The sequence below is a fragment of the Poecilia reticulata genome, chromosome 16 (assembly GCF_904066995.2).
Source record: "Poecilia reticulata chromosome 16, P_reticulata-male-v2, whole genome shotgun sequence".
Classification (NCBI taxonomy): domain Eukaryota; kingdom Metazoa; phylum Chordata; class Actinopteri; order Cyprinodontiformes; family Poeciliidae; genus Poecilia; species Poecilia reticulata.
In genome coordinates this window covers 11641012-11655963 of record NC_088845.1, presented here as the reverse complement: position 1 = coordinate 11655963, position 14952 = coordinate 11641012, and the positions used below count along the sequence as shown (strand labels likewise).

Sequence of the window (14952 nt, the reverse complement as noted above, 5' to 3'; positions counted from 1 at the left end):
ACTTACTGTCACCAGCATGCCTTTGCATATTGGAACTTTGCTCAAAGGTGGGTTGTATTTAACATCTCCAACAAAGATGCCCCTGCTATGTTCTCAGCATTTTCTCACTAAGAACCTGGAGACATAACTTCTATGTCTTCAGTCACCAGCGCATTCATGCAGATAGTGTTTTGCAATTATCAGTGCACTATATGTTCTGCATATGTTGCATGTTCTCCATTTTGCTTGATGTCAATAACCAGATTGTACGGAACCTGAGAAACTGTTAAGGTAATTGAATTATCCAGATGAATTAAAACAGCTAAACGCATGGAATATCCAGGATAGCGTGCCTATGATACTACACAAGGAATACAAAACATTGATTGATTGATGTTGGGAATCATGATGTAAAGTCCACTTAGAGGTTTAAATAGGATGTGTTAATGGACTACTTATAATGAACAAAGAAATTCAGAAACCAGTTTTGGTGATTTAAGCTTTAGGTCATTCTTAACCAAACCCACAGATTCCAAGAAAGCTTCTTACTTTTGTCTCGACCTTTCAAAAATAATAAAAGATACAGATTTCCTTCACCAAGGAAGAGGAATAAGTAGCCACTCAGTCAGTTAGCTACTGCTCAGAGATAATGGGTCTTGGTTAGCAGCACACCCTACCTTGCCATCTCTCATCAAGGGTGATCTTTGAGTGAAACAGAACCCACTTCAGACTGGCTCTATAGCATATGTTGGATGTTGAAACAAGCTTGTCTATATCTATCCAACACTTGTCAATCCCACTGAAAACCTGTCTATTTTTACTCTGGAAAATCTCTGCAGTCTGTTTCGGTGCATGCAGATTGGTCCACCTAGAACTCTGCTTGTAATTAAAGCTGTTGCACTGTGACTAAATGTTTTTTTCAATGTCCTCTATTAAATTTATCTGTGACTGCAATTTTTAAGTGAAAATTGAATTTTTGTTAAGTGGAAATTATTTTGTAGTGTGTTGTTCCCATTGAAATGTCATGGATGAATGCTTGCAGCAGTTGTTAATCAATCTCGTTTAATCAGTTTTGTTCACATGCTTTAGGATGCACCTCGCACAGCAGACTGCAGTCTTTCTCACCTGGAAAATGTAGGGATCTGGAAAACGCTCCATCAAGCTCTCTCTCCCAACTAAAAGATTACCCACTACACATGGTGTTGATGCTAATATGAATCTAATGGTTGATTAGACAGCTTGGTACAAGAGTGGTCAGACATCCTCTTCTAAGACGTTGAACATGAATCCTGGTTTGCTTCATTGATTTTATTATTTTTTTCAAGTATCACCACAGCAGAGGAAACTAACTTTATTCCTGTCTGTCTCTGTAATCTTCTTTGCAACCTGTCCCCTGTGTTATTGCAAACAGGAAAGTACGTAACACGCTGCACCTCGGTGCTCCTGCTCTGCTTTTGTCTTAAATCCACCAGCCAGTTGGTTGCAAAGCCTGTCAATGATCTCTGTATCAGGCATTTATATCAAAAAGATGGTTAACCCTTAGATAAGCTTGCTGCTACTACCTCAGTTGGCAGATCAGTGGCTTGACAGCAGCGAGTGACTTCATCCCCTCTGACTGCATTGGTTCTTTCAGAAAACGCAGAGAGGTATTTCAAGGTGTCCAGGTCCTGGCTTACAGGTATTCTTTTTCTGAAAGATGCTTAAGTTTTTAAGGAAAATAAACATGGCTTTGTCTGAACATTGTTTGGATATCACAGAACAAAATTGACCACATACTTAAAATGATAAAAATTCCAACTGTGATAATAAATCCATAACAAAAAACATGGTGCCCTATTGTGGAAATATTAGAATATAAAAATCGCTTTCAGATACTTGATCCGATGTCTATTTTTTTCTTTCTATCAAAATTGTTTCAGAAAAAATGAATGAAATGGAAAATATGAATATTAGGGGATTTGTTATATTATTTAATGCAAAATTTATACAGATTTTTCTGCCACTCTTTTGGCAACAAGCACATAGTGCTTAAAGCCTCCTCATTATTAGTAAATATGAGAAAGCTGTTATTTGCATGAAATTTTGAGGACGGAAAGATTAGATGTCTTCTTCTGGTTTACTCCTCATTTACTCTTCCCACCTCAGCTGGGCTCCACAGTCATCCAGATGGAAAAGGTTGTATGCAAATTGGCACATACTGTTGACTATTTGGTCCATGTGCTGCATTCATCACCGCAACACTTGCACTTATCAACAGAAAGTTCATCTGTCCCTAGCTGTAAAGTATTTGGCCTTATATATATATAAGGCCACTAGTGACTGATCTGCCATGCCAACACTGCTGCAGTGCCTTATGTAATCTAAGTGAAACACACCATCAGCACTATTATCTGGTCTCATGCTGCTGCCAAGTTGATGGCTGAATAATATTAGGGACAGGCAGGTATTCTTTTTCATTAACATGCACAGCAGTCCCGTAATACCTTCTTTGTTTACCCTCTCTAACTGTTTAACCTCTTGCCTCTACCTCTATACCCCCGTTTCACATTTATTTTTAGCGCTTTTTTTTTAACAATCCTGAAGCTCTTCCCTGCTGTTATATCTCTTTCTCAATCTTTTTCTTTATTGCTCCCACACAACTATGCCAAGTTTTATTGTCTTTCTTCCCTGAGCCTCCTCTTCCTTCTTTTGTACTTTTTAGCCCCCTGTGTGTGTACATCCTGTTTTGTAACTAAAATAAAATTTAATGAAAAATTTGACGTGTATGATGTATACAATTCATTGTTTTTTCTTTTTAATTATTTTGGTTCAGATTTATTGTCTTTGAGGTTATTTTTAATTCATCTAATCGGTAGTCAAATAGATGCCAGATGTTATCTGTTTTTACCTGGACTGATTCATTCAATCTTTTTAGCCTGACAAAACATCCACAATAACATTAATATATAATCACTGGAACTACTGCAGAGCTAAAAGTAGGGCTAAGAAAACAGGAGCCATTGCTGAGCTAATGCCTTTTTTCATTTCATTTTTTAAAGTATGAATTCAGTCGCATATTACTAGCGTTCAAAGCCTATGTTTATACAAGACATAAGAGTCAGCTTGGTTTGAAAATCAGTTACCAAGGACTTTTACTACTACAGAGCATATGACAAAATATTTCAAGCCCTAAAACAAAATTGACTTTGTATCAAGGAAAATGTATTACATTTTCAATTCATGCTAATGTGACTTATCTAATAAAATGGAAATCTTCTTCTTTATAAATGTATGAATTTATTTAAATCATATTTCAAACTCCATCAGCTGAACTGCAACATGCTTTAATGCTTACCAACCATTAAGAGAAACCAGAAGAAGAATGACACGATTAACATGAGACCATGTTGATTGATGTTAGCATGTAAATGCTAGCCTTGCTGTGTCTAAATGTTTGTTAAAGAAATCCATAAACAAGGCTGGCCTCATTATCCAATGTCCATTATCTGATGGTTGTATATGCAGAATACTCCTCACCAATTATTTCTAAACATGTTCCAGGCATTAAGAGCAGAAGAGACAGAGCATCCTGAGTGGTGGTGCATAGCTGCATCTTCGCGACGAACAAATGCTAATAAACATCCATTTTTACATCTTGGCTCTTACTTCCAAATGAGTACAATATTTTAGCATTTAGTGAGCAGCTTTTTTATTTTACTGATTTTAATTGTTAATTTTGTCTGATTATTGTCTTCTTCTCTTTGCAGGACTGGGTTTTCCTCACACGTTTCTGCTTTCTCACAGAGTTTGGTCGGCTGGATTTTAAATTTCGTTACCCAAAGGTAGGACTGCTAATATTTTGCTTAAAGAAAAACAATGTTTTTGTAGAAGTTGTCCAAGGACGATGATATTGTAACCAAATCTTGAGACTAAAATCCTTGGCTCTTTTTGAAAATGTTTTTTTTAACTTGCATACATACATGCACGCAGACATACAATTTATTTAAAAAAATAAAGTCTTTAAAGGTGAAGAAATGTATGTCAAATGCTCCATTTTCTATGTCTTTTTCACAACACATCAACAAATCAACTAGTCTCTTCAGTCTTGTCACAGACTAAATATTTAGAAAAGCTACAATGCTTCTTACTGCTGAATAACTGAAATAATATGACTTGCTTTTAAAATTATAACCATTACTTTTCTTGGTTGTCAAAAGCTCACAGTGATATAAAAATATGAGGTGATGCAACACAGTTGCAAAATGTGCTTCTAACTATATTTCTACCAAAACACGTTGCTGCTCTGACATTTAAAATTAATTTTTTTTTTAATGGAAGATATTTATCCTTTGTTATATTTATCCTTCAATCTAATTTATGGTTTTATTGAGAACAATAGTTTGTATTCCAACCTATAAATTTGAGTTTCTTGTTTTAAGTTTTGTTGTAATGCCAAAGTGTTTTTCCACATTAGCTTGGCTTACCACACCATCTAGCAAAGTGAACGTACTTGTCTTCTTTGCCCCCGTTTCTCTTTCCAAAGTACCTTCCACTCAATTAGCTTTCCCATTTTCTCTTTTATTCTATCTCACTTCATTATATTAACCGGTATCACAATACTGTTGAGTTGACTTCACACCCTCATCTACTTCTCCTTCTCCTTTATTACCAGACTACATCTCTTTTTGCATCTCCTTCTTTCCTTATTTCCTCTTAATGAATTAACCAATATATGAGCCTCTTCTTGCAGCGCTTTACATGTTTTAGCTTGAGCCAGTTCTGCACTGTTATCACGTCAAATCACCTCTGTGATATCGCTGATCGATGTACCACCCCAGTGTGATCTCTCTTTCTGTTTCTGTCTCCCTTCTGTGCAGTCGCGCTGCTGTCAGAACATCCTGCTCTACTTTGATGACAGCTCTCAGTGGCCAGCTGTGTACAAGAAGCCAGAGAAGGTGAGGCACCGACTCCCCGCTAGATTACAAGCTAGACTATAAGATAAAATAAAAGAGAAGTGGTGCTTATTCATGTCTGTTTGCATCGAAGAAGTAGTGACATTAATTATAACAATTCAACTTGGACCTAAGGTCGCAAACTTTCTCTCTAGCTGCCAGTTTCTAGCAGAAATTCTCAGTGATACGATGAAAATAGAATGATGTCAATTTCTCTCCCCAGTCGAAGAATTTCCCCTAAGTTTTCATTTAAAAATTGCAATCTCATTACCTGTTTATTTATAGTTTGATAAAAAAAAGGGTCTTGATCCATTTTTGCAAAGGCAAAAGTTTCTCAAGATTTTTCCTTAAAAAGCTTTAAATGTAGTAACAGACCTATATAGGCTATCTACACAATTTGTTCCCATTTCTTTAGCTAAAAATACCAAAGATGGCACAATGTATCTCCAGCTTCACATAACCTATAGTCAATCCAATTTAATCTGCTTCCATTTTGTGCCCATATATTGAGTGGATGCATTTTATTTTACGTCTCTATTTTACGTAGATAGTTATTTTGCTGCAGATAAATAATAATGAAAATGACAAAATATTGAATATTTTAATAATCTGTTAATACTTAGTTCTATTAATTGAGATGCTGATTCACATTTGAGTCAGTCATGAATCATAAGCAACAATAAGTGATTATGGTCCCTAATCAAACTAAACTATCAATCGGTGACCTTCTCCCAATTTATGCGTCACATTTTGGAGTCTTTTAAACACATCTTCTAATAAAAAACTGCAAGTATATGTCAGAAAATTACTTTAAATCATTATCGAATTGAGGTATGAATGGTTAGTCCATTGCCTGACAAATGGTTCCTTTTCATACCTGAAACATTTTGGTGTGAAACAACCAAAAATGTGGAAGTGTGAGATTATCAGCAACTGTATGAAACGTTTACAGGTTTCTAGCTTCATAGTCCTTTTTAAAGACATCTTAGGTGAAAATTGGCATATAAAAGATGCTCTACTTAAGGGTGATGCAACTCTCAAATCTTGTCTGGTCTTTCTTTGATTGGTTCCTTTTTTAAAAAAAAGATTATTTTGTTTATTTAATTTGCAGCCTTGGTCTGCTGTACTGACTACACAGATGGCCAGTAAAACGACTGACAAAATCAAAAATAGGTTGGACTACTGATCAAAACATGACAGTCTTGTTCCTGCATCAGAAAATAAAGAAATTCATAATGATTTACAAATTTGCACATTATACATGTTATCTTTCTGGCAAAAACAGCTATAAGAAAAAAAATCAAAGGTCTATTTTTTTTTCTTTTTTCTTTTCTTTTGAATCTGGGCCAGAGGATTGCTGGTGAAGATGTTAAAAAGGAAAAGTGCATTAGTTGGTTGGAGTAAATTAACACAGAGATCCCCAGTTCTTTCTGTAGCCTCCACATTCAGCCAGCTCCAGGAAGACAGAGTTGTTTTGAAACCAGATAAAATGAAATCTCTCCTGCATTTCCTGAGTTTGCCTCAAGGCCTTCTCCCCTGGTTACTGAACAGATGTCCAGAACACATGAAATGGTTGCTTTCTAGGAAAAAAAAAAGCATTCCTAGTTTCACCCAGACTGAGTTTCTTGCCCTATTTTTAAGTGCTAGCCCATAAACCACAGGAGGAGAACTCATTAGTTTCACTTGCATTCTCTTACAATTGTAGTAAGTATTCATTCCCTAATGCTACCATCAATTAACCTCATCTTTTCCAGCTCAAGCTGGATGCTTTATATAAAAGAATGCAATACAATGCCTTTGAAGCTCAAACTCGGTACCAGAGTTTGTGATTATTATAGTATTAAAATGCTAAATGACTGCAACACAAAAATTAGAAACAATCTTATGCCTTTGCTGCAGAAGTTTAATTTAACGCCTATTTAAGATCTGACGTTTCGATCCTTGCCTGCAGAAGGACAAAGTGGATTGATTTTAAATGTTTTATCCTTCCATTATGGAGCTGCCTTAGATGTAGTACAATCTAGTTTTTTTTTAAATCTATGTTAAATGACTTTCACACCCACTGACTCATGATTTAACTATTTCTAAATATCCAGACATTACCAACTTATCCTGTTAAACTTGTTCTTCATTTTCATGTTCATGCAAATTGCAAGTTGAATTTCAGAGAAAAATCTCTGCTGAAATGATTTGGCATGTTAAGAATGTTAAAAGAAGAAAGACATGGACACGCATTGCTTTCATTTTGGAGCTCATGTACTGAAGTCATACAGTTGGTCCTGCAATCTTATGCCTTATGTCTCCTGACACAGATCTAACAGCGTGTTAGATATATCTAGTCACTTACAGAGATCACATCTCTTCTCAGCTCTGTGTCACACATTTGCAGGATCAAACATTCCTGTTTTTTTTATTTTACTCTCTACAGAGCAGTTTGCATAAATCTAAAGATCTCAGACATGAACAAATCTATCACTCAGAGATTGATATGTTCATAAACAAGTGTGTTTTGGGTTGAGTAAGCAAATCCCAATACAAAAGTATGTATTATCTATTTCTATATTAATAGGTTAATATAGAACCTCTGGTTAAAGGTTTGCATGCACTCCTTATCCACATTGATGTTTTAGAAATACTTTGCCATTATTAATTTATTTAAACTATTATTTTTTTCTTGGTGGTCTAAAAACGCAGCATCCAACCTAATGATTTTTATTGAGAACAAAGACAGAAATAATAAAATAATAAGAAAAAATAAAATACAGTTTGCAGCTGGTCAAATGGACAAGTCGAATACTGTCCCGTGAAAGTTTTATGCTTATAAAAAGGATAAAGTTTGAGTTATGTGGACACAATGACAAGAGCAATGTTGGGAGATGTCAATTTGAAGCTTTTAGAACAAAGTAAACAGTATCCAGTCTCAATTACAGTGGTTGACACATCGAGCTCAGGGTCTGTTTGATTCCTAGTGGTACTGCTGGATTGTACAAGTGGGTGGGGTATAGACACACAATTAAGTGTTCTACCAGGAAAATGATCTAAAACACATTTCAAGATTGGCTTTGGAATGGATGAAGGACACTGAATGATGCATCTGAAATAACCTGACCTCAACCAATTGAAAATGTATGGACTATGTAAATAATGGCTCTCTTAAAAGCAAAGTGGTTAAATATCTTGGCAGATTTGCCCCAGGAACCCGCTGATGGCTACAAGAATTTTATGCGGTCTCTGCAACTTTTTAAGGGAATTTAACCAAATAGTATTGCAGGTTTATGTATACATTACATGCATGTATCATTTTGAGTCATCCATATAAATCTATGTAACTTTTTGATTGGACTGCACTTGAATTATCACTCTTAAAATACAAACACCTTTTTAACACATTGCAGCTCAGTGAAAAAAAAAAGTTTTCTCTCCGAAGGCAATAAATTATAACTGAATATGAAGGGAAAAAAATGCTGAATTCACATCTTCAAACAGAGATACGGCTGAATGTCAGCTAAATACAGACCCACAAATGTAATAGCATTTCTACCTGCCAGGACAACAAATCTGCTTGCTCTCCACATATGCCTAAATGTATTTATAGTTTTTTTTTTTTGTTTTAGTAGCTTTAAATGTTTTGTGTTTTTTTTTTGTGCACTGACAATAGAACTGCTATGAGAAGGAAGCAGTACTGAGGCCTGAAAACAACCAGGTCATCAATCTCACTACCCGCTACACCTGGTCAGGATGTGCGGTAAGAACATGCAAACACTCTACATCTGCATTAATTCCTGCATTAAAACAGGAAAAAAAACACTGCTATTATCCAGGAGTTGTTCTCTATTTTGTACAGCAAGTTAACCTCTGGCACTTCTCTTTTATTATGAAACAGTTAAACGCATTTTCACCTTTTCTATTGTATGTCATTTTAGAATGCAAAACAGCATTAAAATATGTAAAATAGGAAAACAATGAACTGAGATGAAGATGGAGAGGAGGTGAGAGTTAATGGTCCATAATGTGTTTTCATAACATTCCACTAATTTACATATTTCCATTGTTGATCCCAAAAGATCGTTCTGCCTCACAATTTAAAATTTTTTTCTCTCTTTTTCAACAACCTTGTTGTTTATTACATTAAGAGGTGTGACTGTCAGGGTGATTCGGTTAGGAGATCTTGTTGCAACATTTCAGGCTATATCAAGGTGTGAAATGCGCTTGTATCTCGATATCTGCGGCTCCTGCTCTAGTGTGACAAGCCGGCATGTCTCTGAGGTAAAAATGTGCTGCCCTGTTTGGAATAACAACATCCTCTTTGCATCGCCAGACGCTCTGCATTTCTTTCCCCCTCTCAGGTGGAGGACGACACCAACGAGGAGGTTCTGAGCTGCGTGGGTGGTCGCAGTTTCCGCTCAGTGAGGGAGAGGTGGTGGTACATCGCTCTCAGCAAGTGTGGGGTAAGTAAGTGCCGGCCTCTAACCCCTGTTGTAACAAGGTTGGGTTTACTGCCAGGAGGTAGATTCGGTGACGCACAGACTGGGAGGGCTTTTGTGGAAGAAGCCCATCCTTGTATTCACCAAGTCATTCTGTTTTCTCATTCTGATCAGAAAAACTACTGTCATTATTTTACGGATGCATAATCTGGCAGCAGATAACGCCATAGGAAAACATCTAGTTATATTTTTCAAACTGGCCAGTTTGATTTATATCCATCTAGCTATGGGGTAAATATGAACTGGACCCTTTAAATGGTTAATCTTAGGCAACAATATATTCAACTTATCCCAAAGCAGCCTTATGAAACCTTGACTTTTATTTTTGTTCCATCTCCTTATAAATCTTAAATAGACTTGAGCTTAGTGCTTGCCCCAGTTTATCTGTTTCCATTTAAGCAAACGGCACCAAGCTACATTTTAAACAGTGAAGTTAATCTAAACTGACCAAAAGCAGCCCAGGAAGTGGTACCCCATGGCTTTTAGTGGCTATCTAAATCTCTAACTCTGACAGATGTATGCTTTTAGAAGCTGGTGTTCTGTTCATGGGCAGCCATAACTCAATTAAATATGGCTTACAGTAGTAAATTTCTGCTTAAGAATTTTGATACTATTGACTGGTTACAAATCAATTAAATTCACAGGTTCATCCAGTTACAAAAGAGAACATTTAAAACAGTGAATTAGCCTAATTTCACTATTAGGCCAGAACCTGAGCTACTTATAAGAAACAGCAACACAAAGTGCAGAGAGCAGCACAATTTATTCATTATGCTATTAAGCAGTGTCAGACAGAGTAAACTTTATAAGGAATAAGGAGAGATTAACCTATGTGGCTGTGCCATATGATTTTATGCAGGACGTTTTTCTGCTTTTAACTTTATTTCTACTTCATTTCTCATATTTTATGGACTCGGTGGTGAGGCTTGTTAGGAAAAATAAATTTCACAAAAGATTGGAGGCAAAGTCACATTTCCACTAAAATACAGTTACTGTAATGCCTGTGTCAAGTCAAATAGCTGTTATGTAAAGGCCTGTATAGCAACATATACCCCACCAACTGAGGAAAATGTTTATTTTCTCAGACTGAGGAAGTAGAGAAGGGGGAAGGAGAAAAATATTAAATGAAAAGATGTAAAAGTATAAGGATTCCTCCTTGATATGTAGGTAAAAACTCTAATCAGAACCAAGTATTATCAGGTAGGGGAGGACAAGATAGCAGCACTATTGTCCAGAAAGAAATCTGCACTGAAATGTATGTAGGAGAAAGTAAGAGTGACACAGAGGGGTGGTCAGCACCTGGTTAAAATGCAAAATATCAGCCAATCTCAGCCACTAAAAACAAACACCAGGAATGAGAATCAGTGTGATATTTCTTTATGCTTGGGCTCTACGGAGTCAGAGTTTCTTGTAACATTTTAGTGCTTGATCAATAGTTCATTTGGATCTCTGAAGGTCTTTGTTTTTTGCAACTTTTGTTGAATTATTTTTCAATTTCTGTCCAGTTCTCATACCTGACCATTGCAATATATCTTAGAGTTCCTGCATAAAATTGGGGAACATACACAAGAGCAGTACTAAATAAAAAGCAATGTCAACCAGATGATTATATTGCATTTCATTTACCCATTATTTTACCAGGAATTCATTTCAGATAAAATCTCTGTTTTCCAGGGAGACATTGCTAAAAGGCACATATTTGTGTACAGTGTACCAAACAATACTTAAAAGGTACAGACAATTAGAACGTCATAAAATCACTCAAGTGTAAACTAAATAAAAATCATGGGGAAGTTCTTACTTCATTTTATGATTAAGAACTCATAAAATAATTCATAAAGGATTTAAGATTGTAATTTCACTCTTTATTTAAACTGTTTTAAAAACAGTTTTATTGAAGTTTTCTTGAGTTTAGCACCATGGTGCAGTGCAAGAGAAACTTCTGAGCTTATTTGGTTCACTTTGAAGAGAAGCTGATGTGATGAGCGGGTATTGTGTCCACTCCTAACTGCAGACATAATTAGATGAAGCAGATTTAAGGGTAACTTGTTCAAGACACATTTACAAGACAGCCTTGTAAATGTTACACGTCAGTGTCTTTGTCCGCTTTGTTTTAGTGAAGGCCATGACAGCAGGGCGTAAAGTTCTGAAGGTGGCGTTCATGGTAAAATGTAAAGCACTGTGAAATATTGTATCCAGACAGTGGAGAATTGAGAAAGCTGCTTTCATGAAGATAATGTCTCCATAGTCCAACGCATTCAGGAAGTTGTTTGCGCAAGCTTTTTTCCTCACTTCTGGCTTCAGACAGGATTTGTGTCGATATACAAAGCCAAGGTCAGCTTTGAGCTTTTTCAACAGATGTTCCGCATGAGGTGAAAATGACTGTCATCACTCCATATGCCCAAAAATCTTTTAAGCTTACACTTTATTTTTTTTCTGTCTGATGTCCAAATGCATTTTGTGCACTAAATTTTGAGAAAGAGCTTTTGAGATAGTCATTCGTCTTCTTTTGACTTATGTGCAACTTTAGATTGTTGAGGAAAGTCTGAAGGTGATGGAAAACAGTCTGAAGCTCCACAAGAGCCTGATTAATTGAGGCCGCAATAGTATAAAAGATAGCATCATCAGCATACAGCAGAAAGTTAACATTTGTAATCATTTATAAAAATGATAAATAGAATTAGAGCTAGAATGATCTGTCATTCTAACATATCTAACAAGCTCTGCCACCTCTAGTATCTTGGGAACTGTTGCTCTTTGTCAGATGTGTCATGTTCAATAAATTAAAATATTAATTCCAGTGTGGATTGTCAGATTAAAAGTACCTTTTGAAATTAATGACCTTTAAACAGGCATTGAATATAATTTTCTTTAAGCCCATATTTCCGTATTAAAAAGTTTTGTTTTAGTCAAATATTACCAGAAAAATCAGTCTGTATGTAATATTTTATTTGGGGAATTGGGTTATGGAAATAAATGAACTTTTCAATAATATTCTTACTTATTAACTGGGTCTATACTATTGAGAATGCTATTTAACATAGCCAAATATTGTATAGTAATAACAATATTCACACTGATTTACATGTTTTCAATATTACACAGCCTTAATGTGAGAATTATCAGGTTTCATCTGCATTTTAAAGGACTCAAGCAATTAAAATTGACAATAAAACATAAAAAACAAGAGACGTGTGTTCCACAGCAGGAGTATGACTGCTGAAAGAAACAATATCAGCAGGCTTTAAAGCAGATCTGAGGAATTAACAACAGCCTCAGGTTAGCACACCTCAGGATTCGAGTTGACGTGCCAGACTTTTGCAGGCTCAAGATGAAATGAGGAGTTTGACAAAGCATAGTTCTAAAGGTTAACACCAAGATTTTAAAGTGAACCCTCAAAGTAACTGGTAACCACTGTGGCGATGTAGAGGGTCATGTGTCGCCTGTCTCAGACAGACAGACAGAAAATCCTCTTCAATCGGTTGTATGGAGAGATTCCATTGAGAAAGAAGAGATCTGAATTTCACAGACTGCAGCTGACAGCTGAATCCATGTACCCAATTTCTTGACTAGTTTTGTGAAGTTAGGTTGTCATAAGATGTTATTAAGAGATCATGACTTTTCAAAGTTCAGATGAATATAATTACTCCTTAGCCATTATCTAAGGGCCAATTACTAACAAATAGTAATATCTAACAAACAGTCATCAGAGCTGATAATTTATGCACTGCATAGGTCTTAAAAAACTGTTTCAGTGGATGTCATCCATCTAATTGCAGGAAGATGTTTCTTAAAGTATGTTTATCAAAAACATGACTGGTCCTAAAGTAGAACCCTGAAGGACAACATGAAATGCCACCTTCTCAGCTTATCACACTTTGGGAGCAACCTTGTTGATCCTACACCGAACTGTGTGTGTGTAAAACTAATTCTGTTGGAAATGTTTCTAGATTCAATTAGAGAAATGGGAAAAAAATGTTTTCATGACATGTTTTTAATGTCTGGGAGGTGTATGGCTTAAGAAAGAAGCAATTTAATCATAAAGTGGTCAGGTCATTGACTAACTGAGTGAAAAAATAGCTCAAAACAAAATGTTGAACAACCTTCACAAACCTTGAAGATGCAAAGTATTGCAAGATATTCTACAATGTCCTCTAGAAGCAAAATGTGAAAATGAGAAATGACCCAAGACTTTTGCTCAGTAGCAAAAACAAATCCTTTTCTCTCCTAACATGTTACAACTGATTTTACAACAGATTGTTTATCTGTTACTTGACTCTCGTATAAAGCGCATCGTTTCCTGCAGCAGAGTCCAGAGAATCTTAATGTGCAACAGTGGCTAAACTGCTGAGCACGGACCCTGATGACTCCTCTGTGGACTATTGATTAGCTTCTGGAAGAACTGTGGATCTTTGTTTTGTTTTTTTTCTTTTTTTATTTGAGCTAATATTGTGCAGGGAAAAGGCAAAATGGTAGTAAAAGTGCTTGCTGATGTGCATCTGTACCTTGGGTTTTGTGTAGTTTTTCTGGAAATTATTAGCTCAGGTGATGATACTGCAGTGATGATACATTCTTCATTGTCCAGAAAGCTTTCAGTGAAAGACAGAGTAGGTTTGTGTTTTTATGCTGTTGTTGTTGTTGGGTTCTGTCTATTTATGTTTTTGTGGTCTTATGAAGTTAAAAGTGACATTTCTGCCCATATAACAGTGCGTCTTCTACTGTTTTATTGTTGCGCTGGTGTCATGCACCAGATTGCTTGTGTAATAGAGTGTGAGGACTCATGCCCTTGAATTATTTTTTTGGAAGGTTGTTTTTGAACATGCTGGCAGAGAAGAGGAATGATTAGAATGGATGCTTCCTACAGAGTGCAGTTTAGTGTCATTCCAGTGTCTGCTGAAAGACACGCTGCCTAATGCTGCTGGATTTGAGTATAAAAGCTCATCTCGGCTCCCATGGACATATGCGCGCTGCGTCCCGTGGCCAATTTCCACCCCTCATCTCGCGCCGTTTGCCTTCTCGCTTCCGTTCGGCCTTCACACGTCTTCATCTTCTCTCCTGCTGTCGCTCACAATCTTTGGCAATGTCCCGCTCCCTTTCATCTCTCCGCCACCAAGATGTGACACACTCCGCACCATTTCATGTCTGTTTACCTCAGCTTCTCTTTTTTTCCCCTCCCTATCAGCATGTGCCTAATTGTGCTTCTCCTCTCGATGTCCCCGTCTTACCCGTCTCATTTCTTTACCAACTGATGCATTTTTCTCAACACTAGCATTTTTTTTCACTTTCAAGTTTTATCTTATTGTTATCTAGCTCTACTTTCATGTGCTTTCCATCTTAGAGTTTTATGGGTTTTAATCCATATCAACCAACCTGCAAGGGCATGAAGAGCGGAGAAGGTCGGTTTGTCCTCAGTTTTCTTACTTACATGTAACTGTAACTTGAGGCTGATCTTCTGCAAACATTTTCAGTTCTTTCCACTTGATTCCATGTAGGATGTTGGATAATGGATGGCTTCATAATAGAATGCTTAATACATGGAAAATAATTACAATATATAA

General features: G+C 36.4%; 1 protein-coding gene across 1 annotated transcript in view; it reads left to right on the top strand.

Moving 5' to 3' along the window:
* tmem145 (transmembrane protein 145) overlaps window positions 1-14952 on the top strand; it is a 58328-nt gene that overhangs the window by 19179 nt on the left and 24197 nt on the right. Inside the window, exons 2-5 of the mRNA XM_008431259.3 lie at window positions 3726-3800; window positions 4836-4913; window positions 8569-8655; window positions 9257-9358. Of these exons, the coding sequence (XP_008429481.1) occupies window positions 3726-3800; window positions 4836-4913; window positions 8569-8655; window positions 9257-9358 (342 nt within the window). The remainder of the gene's footprint in view (window positions 1-3725; window positions 3801-4835; window positions 4914-8568; window positions 8656-9256; window positions 9359-14952) is intronic.